Consider the following 7,794-nt stretch of genomic DNA (forward strand, 5'->3'; position numbering starts at 1 on the left):
CAACATTAAGATCATGATGAGAAGTGTCTGGGGTTTGTGTATGTTTTGTTCATGCATGTTGACGATCTGATTTTCATACTCACTGGTACTTTCCACAGGAACAACCAAGAAGTCATCATCATCATCGACTTCTTCGGGAGCTCAGGTCTGAGTAGCGCAGCATCTCTGGTGGTCTGTTCAGCTCTGGTGGTCTGTTCAGCTCTGGTGGTCTGTTCAGCTCTGGTGGTGGTGGGTCCCTTTGTGGGCGGCGTAAAAGTGCCATGATGCCATTCTGGAAGGCTGCTTGCACACTTGCATACACAATCACCTGAAGAAGATATACATAAAAAAAAGGCCTTAGAGCTTGAAGGTCCTGTGCAGCATCTTTTCTGCGCTCTTCTGGACAGAGACCTGTTCTATTAATCTTATCCATCTATAGAAAGCTCTATAATGTGAATAAGGTGACAGGTTTTACCACAGTAGCAGGCATGGTAGTGAGCAGGACTGGGATCTGCAGGGTAACCGGAAGATCTTTGAGGAGCACTCGAAGAAATTCACTGAATCCCTGACCGAAGTACTTCAGTGGCTCTGTGATGAAGGTTGTGATGGTAAATAAGATTGCCTAAACAGAGAAGCATGTCCAGGTTATAAAACTGTACATACATATAGAAAGTCCAAACTCATACAAAGGAACACAGTTTAGGAAGACTTTGCATGGAAAAACGTATAGCAGTTAGAAAAAGGTAGAAAAGTGGCAAATGTATGTGTCAGCTTAATAGAAAGCAAAGCAATGAGGTTTCAGCCATATCGGATGTGATTTAAACATTGGTTTGTAGGGAAGAATGGTTATTCACCAACTGGTCGCTGGGTGAAATCGGTGCAAAGAAGGCGCTGTACCACAGACCTCCTTGTGACAACTTTGGTTTTCAGCCGGTTGCCACAGTGGCTGTAAGTTTTCACATCTGTCTGTAAATACTTGCTAACTAATAGCCGAGAAGTTGCACAACTTGAAAAAGTGATGGTTTGCCTTCAGAGTAAAAGTTGTGCTTCAGTGCTGCAGTTAAGATGTTTCAAAAGGCACAACTTTTACTTTTTATCTCACAACTAGTGGTTGTTGCATGGTCGTGAGCAAGTCTCCAGGTCTGTGTGGCAACTGATTCACAAACTCCTACACTATCAGCATGTTTGTCACATGTCCAGAATGGTAGACAAATTTAAATCATGTGTTTAGTAGTGATGTGTCTGCAAGACCTCAATAACTTGAACAGAGTGACTTACCTTGATTGGTGATACCAACAAAAGAGGGTCAACTATAAGAACTTCATAGTATCTCTTACAGGGGTCATCTTGAAGAGTCCAGGTGCTTCTAAACCACTCTGCAGGAAATCAAATACAGGCCTAAGCTTAGGCAGACGTTATGCGCTAAATATGATTAATATATCCAAAACAGCAGTGCTGGAGTCTAAAACTATTAAAACAGCTGAGACTTCAGATTTTGCACAATGACTGCAGAGGGACTTGTCGTTAAATTCCTCTCCATCTCATGGCTGTGCAGTGAAATGTATTTCAAAATGATATTTAATACGCTCTAAAAATAAAAATAAAAAGAAGTTTTTTTCTCAGCCGGTTAATATTTTAGATATAGGAGGTTTTCACAGAATACCAATGCTATGTCTGTTCAACACTGGCAGTGGCATACCTTTCAAACTGTCAATCCAATCCATTTTCTCCACTCCAGTGCATTTTGCATTGAAATTCTCCATCTTCAATATATTACTTTGATGCTCAGCAAAGGCAAGCTGAACAAAATATACATATTTATTAAAAACATCTTATTTTACAGTCAAAACACTGAATTGCAGTTGAACTGAAACCCCTGAAAACTGCAGGGGCTCCTATTTACCTTGTACAGGTAAAACCAGTTCCAGATAACAGTGACGAATAAGCAGACAGCAAACAGTTGTTGGAACAGCACAAACCAGGAGATCTTTGTCCGCAGTTGGAGCATGATAATGACTAGTATAACCAGGATAAATAACACGATCTGGAGAACGGAGCAGAGAACAGTTTAAGTGGTTACAGAAAATAGAAACCATTAAAACACAGCAGACACATTAAGAAAAGTCAAAACAGAAGGGGGTCAAAGGTAAAAGCTACATTTGGTTTAAAAAAAAAAAAAAAGACATGTTTTTATATCTGCACTGACAACTTCTCACGAAACCATACTGAGTGTACATGAAATCAACAGACAGCTCTCCTTCTTGTTCATGGAGACAACACTAGACAAGAGATTTGGGGGGAGTTGGCCTCAAACCAGAGAAAGTGGAGTCACAGTAATAAAGACTGAGATTACTTTCAATAATGTATGCAGCTCCACCCCAAAGGTGTCTTCAAATGGCCACTTCCAGGCCCCATAATCATGCGGTTTAACGTCCACAAGTATCTGACTGATGGCTTTGTCCAGGGCGCCTGGTCTACAGCTGTCTTCACTCTCCAGATGTGCCTGGATCTCCTCCATGGCTTGTTTGGACATTTTGAGTTTGGCATCATAAAAGACATCTGTGGAGTCACTGGGCTGGAGAGAAATGGGAGAAGTGTCTTAAATTGCACATTTTTTTCCACCACACTTGTAAAATTATTAAACGAGAGAGTAAATATGATAGCACAATATGCTCGACTGAAATCTCATAATTCAACATAAAACATGAGATGACCACCTACCACACCAGCTCTTTGTATTGCCTTCAACAGTCTGCTAAGAAATCTCTTGAACACTGGGCTGCATGTTGGCTGCTGTGAGATGCGCTCGATCGTCTTCTTATGATCTTCAATCTGAATGAAGGCAAGGCAGAATATCTGAAGTGCCTGTCCTGAATAAGTTCCTATTTCCCAGTCAAAGCTTCTGGGATTATGGGAAAGACCCCAGGTTCTCTTCTAAGACTGGTTGGTGGTGTAAGGATCTGAATGATATCTTCTCGATACACTTTGAGCCCGGTAATAACACTTCACCATCATTTAAACATCTCAGCCTAGTCTTGTTGCTAACCACTGTCTGCCCACAGATGATGTTATAGCACAGCATTTCCAAACCACTGTGCAGCCCCACAGAAGTATGCCATGAGAAATCATCAGGTGTGCCATGGAAGATTATCCAATTTCACCAGATGGGTAAGGGAGGAGCATGTAGTAATAGGCAGAAAATTTCCATTCTCTTCCACTAGAGGGCAGTGCAACATCTTGCACAAATTAAGAGGGTTGCCAACCGCCAGTAAAACAGAAGAAGGGCCGCAGGTAATAGCGATGGATAAATATCTGAAAATAACAAAAGTACTGAATCTGACCTGAGTCCTGGAGAAGACTCAGATGAAGGCCCTGAAGGCATGAGCAGTGGTCAGAAAAAAACAAAAGGAGAGCTCAAGATAATACAATGAAACTCATCTTGCCATTGGATTCACCGGGGAACCAACCAAGCCAATTCCACTATGCCTGCTGCTGAAAAACTGTCAAACAGTGCCAAGGTTCCAAGTAAACGTAAATGCCATTTCTAGACAAAACACCCAAGACTTCAAAACAAGATCACAGACTATTTTCCCTTTCTGGCAAACAAAGTTATTTCAGCTCTGCTTCCTTCCTCCACAACCCATCTATGGGTTTTATAAACATGATTGCTATCAAGACAAGAAAAAACCAAAACACAGACTCAGGACTGTCGAGGAAGATCTTCGTGTGTCTTCCTTCAACTCCTGCAAGAATATCAGCTTTGTGTTCAACTAAACAGGCACAGGTTTCACACTATGTAACTTAAGAGTAGATTTTAAATATATCTTGTAAGAAATGAACTTTTGTGACATTTTTATTTGGTGTTGTGATTTTTCTATGTGACGTGGCACTAAAGGGTTGGGAAACACTGTTCTAACAGACTACAGCTCAAAACATGTAAAACCGGTTTGTTGTACATGACATTGAGTTCACCTTATTTAAATGGCCTTTTTAGACACGGTTGACGTTCATGTTTTGTGTACCAGTTAGAACAAAGCGATAAGCCTGGAGGCGTATAATTAGACAATTTGAAGATAGTTTTTCCTATTTAAAACCTCTAAACACCAACCTGTCCCTCTAACTCCTCCACTTGTTTGTTGCAGGGCGATGGCTCAGTCTGGCTGGAGTCCTGATTGTACTCTTGTCTTTCAGTGCCCAGATTGTCACAGCTTGCTGGCTGCGTTGCAAACACACATACAAACTAAGTGTCTGAGCTGGACAACACAACATCTTCACAATACTCAGAGTAAAAATCTCCCAACCTCAGTAGGCTTTCTCATCCTTTTGGTCGTAGCATCATACATGGTCATGTCGTAAGGGTCGACCCACTTGCTTTCCTCCTCCTGGCCCACGGCAGTGAGCAACAGGTTGCACAACAAAGCAATGAGGAGCATCCTGGCTGGGAGAAGACAGACTCTTATCCAGTGTTAATTCCTTTACAGTGAAAACAAGCATAGGTGGACACCTATAGCTAGCACTGTTAGCTAAGTTTAAGGCTCAACTACAAAGCAGCTTCGGCCTCACTGACTCACACATGGCCTTAAAGGTAGTATAACAGGGTGAGGCGGGAACAAAACAAAACAGCCTAACAGACGTGACCATAAAAGGAATCGCTTTACTGTACAACCACGTGATGCAGTGTGTGAATGTGTGAATGTGTGTGTGAATGGGTGGATTACTGAATGTGTAAAGCGCTTTGGGGTCCTTAGGGACCATGTAAAGCGCTATACAAGTACAGGTCATTTACCATTTTTACCAAGTGAGTGCAATTTAAGTTTGTAGGCTCGTGCTTAATTTAGTTTTGATGACTGACATCTCAAAAAGGTTATAAGAGCTGTTTTGTTTTTCTGTTTTTCTTCAAGGAATATTCAAAGAAATCCAAGAAAGCTCTAAATGGGGTGGGATAAAGTGTCAGAGGCACAGGATGTAGGCTGTAGACACATTAAAATAATGCCGAGATGCAATAACTTAAGATCACTTTCGTTGGAAGGTTATTTAAATGCGTCTTCAACCCAGCTGTGGCAGCAGCAGCGCAACTCATGAGGTTACAAAAAGAGCTGAGAGGTGCAACGCAAAATGGATGGGTGCCAGTGGATGGAGCATCTTTATCAATGTACACTGCCATGCAACAGGGGGCGCACAGTGAGCATAAAAACTGTTAGGTTTATATTGTTGGATTGTCATTTATGCTTAGAAACATTTACTCATATATGCTTAGAGTTATATAATCAATTGCATATTGATAGGATGTCTCATCCTAAGCAGTCTGCAAAGACTCTGTGTGCCCTCCAGAGCACTCTGGCATACCCACGCATCCTAAGGTCATGAGAGAGGTCGTACTTTCTCTTACTGATTTATGGTACTGGAGGACACCTACTCTGTATCTGTTTAAGTATAAGAGCCCTTTGTTTAGGTGGACCGCTGGACTCCTGGCACCAGCTTTGGGGAGTCGTTCACAGGGTCACATCTTGACACACACACGCATACCTACACATATGCGTGTAGGGACGAGTCTGCCTACAGGAGGGAGGTTGAACGTCTGGTGTCCTGGTGCAGCCACAACAACCTGGTGCTGAATGCCCAGAAGACAGTGGAGATTATTGTGGACTTCAGGAAGCACACAGCCCCACTCCCCCCCATCATCCTGACTGACACCCCCATCACCTCTGTGGACTCATTCCGCTTCCTGGGTACCACCATCACCCAGGACCTGAAGTGGGAGCCCACCATCACCTCCGTCATCAAGAAAGCCCAGCAGAGGATGTACTTCCTGAGGCAGCTGAAGAAATTCAACCTGCCAACACGGACGATGATGCAATTCTACACTGCAATCATCGAGTCCATCCTCACCTCCTCCATCACCGTGTGGTACGCTGGAGCCACTATCAGGGACAAACAGAGACTGCAGCGTGTTGTGCGCTCTGCTGAGAAGGTGATTGGCTGCAGACTCCCATCTTTGCAGGACCTGTACACCTCCAGGACATTGCGGCGTGCAGCTCGGATCTCAGCTGACCCTTCTCACCCTGGACACAGTCTGTTTGACCTGCTCCCCTCAGGCAGGAGGCTCCGGTCCATTCGCACCAGAACCTCTCGCCATAAGAACAGTTTCTTCCCCTCTGCTGTTGGACACATGAACAATAACCATATGACTGTACCCACCACTAACACATGACCCTACGCTGTGTCACTGCATCATTCCATGTTTGGCACTGATCACCACCTGCACTCATAGAATAGAATAGAATAGAATTCAACTTTATTGTCATTGCACATGCACAGGTACAGGGCAACGAAATGCAGTTTGCATCCATCCAGAAGTGCTTAGTGATATAGATATATTACAATATATATTAGCAATAATATAGATATGTAAGTATATTACAGAAATGGGTCTATTATGTTATAATGTACACGGTATGAAGTATGTTGTGAATATTCTATAACTATAAGTATGTACAGGCTGTAGTGAGTACAAGCTATGTACAGGATATGAACAGGATATAAATATGAAAAACTATACAGAATATGAAATAAATAACTTTACAGAATCTGAGATATACAGCTATACAGAAATGTGAACTATGCAAGTTGTAAACAGTTGTAGGGTTAAAAATTATCGTATGTACAGAATGATTGTTTACACAGAGCTATACAGTAGTGCAGTTAAGGAAAGTGAGGGTGTGGATAATTTCTATGTATATATCTTTCAACGTAGCACTCTTAATTCTTATTCTCATGTATATATCTCATGTATATCTCATGCACATATCTTTCCACGTAGCACTTTTAATTCTTATCCCTACTTTTATTTTTTTCCATGTCTATTTAAGTGCTATTTATGACAGCATGTTTGCACTGAAGCACCGCAGCAATTTCCTAATGTTGTAAACCTGCTCAACATTTGGCAATAAACCCCATTCTGATTCTGATTCTGATTCTGATACACACAGACGGTACTCTTTGTTCACATGTATGCCTGTGTATGACGTCATATGTTAATGAGACTATGCATATTCATGTACCACAATAAAGACCAGTGCTACGGGTGAGCTAACTGAGAGTGACTGGGGTTCGAGTGTCAGGAGCAGCGCTCGTCACAGTTCTCTCCCTCGCACGAGATCACACAAAGAACTCTGCCTTGTGTCCAATGCTTTTGGCCATTGTAGTAGAATTGTCTCTGATTGTTCCAGCGAGGGGTTTGTGCTTGACAGATCCATCAAAAACAGCCTCAAATTTCCAACATCACAGACTGAAATTCTTTCTAAAGATGGCAGACTAAAGAGTCAACCCTGAGCCCAAAGATGCATTTAAGAAGAGTTTTAGCACCTAAAAAACTGACAGGCAAACTATTTATATTGGATAATTATGTACAGACTGGCAAATGTATAGTTCCTTTGGAGGGCTCCAAACTTAGGCCATAAGATGAGCTCTGTCAACTGTCCTGGATGCAAAATGTGCAGAAATAAGGAAATATATATGTACAACATTAAGATCATGATGAGAAGTGTCTGGGGTTTGTGTATGTTTTGTTCATGCATGTTGACGATCTGATTTTCATACTCACTGGTACTTTCCACAGGAACAACCAAGAAGTCATCATCATCATCGACTTCTTCGGGAGCTCAGGTCTGAGTAGTGCAGCATCTTTGGTGGTCTGTTCAGCTCTGGTGGTGGTGGGTCCCTTTGTGGGCGGCGTAAAAGTGCCATGATGCCATTCTGGAAGGCTGCTTGCACACTTGCATACACAATCACCTGAAGAAGATATACATAAAAAAA

At 42.2% G+C, this 7,794-nt stretch overlaps 1 protein-coding gene across 1 annotated transcript; it reads right to left on the reverse strand.

Annotated features, from left to right (window-relative positions):
- Positions 1-121: 121 nt before the first annotated feature.
- Positions 122-4,421, reverse strand: LOC146618025 (chloride channel CLIC-like protein 1). The gene is made up of 9 exons (XM_085373551.1): positions 4,281-4,421; positions 4,088-4,195; positions 2,701-2,811; positions 2,333-2,554; positions 1,883-2,023; positions 1,679-1,778; positions 1,258-1,355; positions 455-601; positions 122-307 (listed from the first exon to the last, which is right to left on the reverse strand). The coding sequence occupies exons 1-9, from the start codon at positions 4,410-4,412 to the stop codon at positions 122-124; spliced, it is 1,245 nt and encodes a 414-aa protein (XP_085229677.1). The 5' UTR covers positions 4,413-4,421.
- Between the last annotated feature and the right edge of the window lie 3,373 nt (positions 4,422-7,794).

Source organism: Diplotaxodon limnothrissa, linkage group LG15 (assembly GCF_057381915.1).
Source record: "Diplotaxodon limnothrissa isolate DT_005_m linkage group LG15, D_limnothrissa_male_GT1.1, whole genome shotgun sequence".
Taxonomy (NCBI): domain Eukaryota; kingdom Metazoa; phylum Chordata; class Actinopteri; order Cichliformes; family Cichlidae; genus Diplotaxodon; species Diplotaxodon limnothrissa.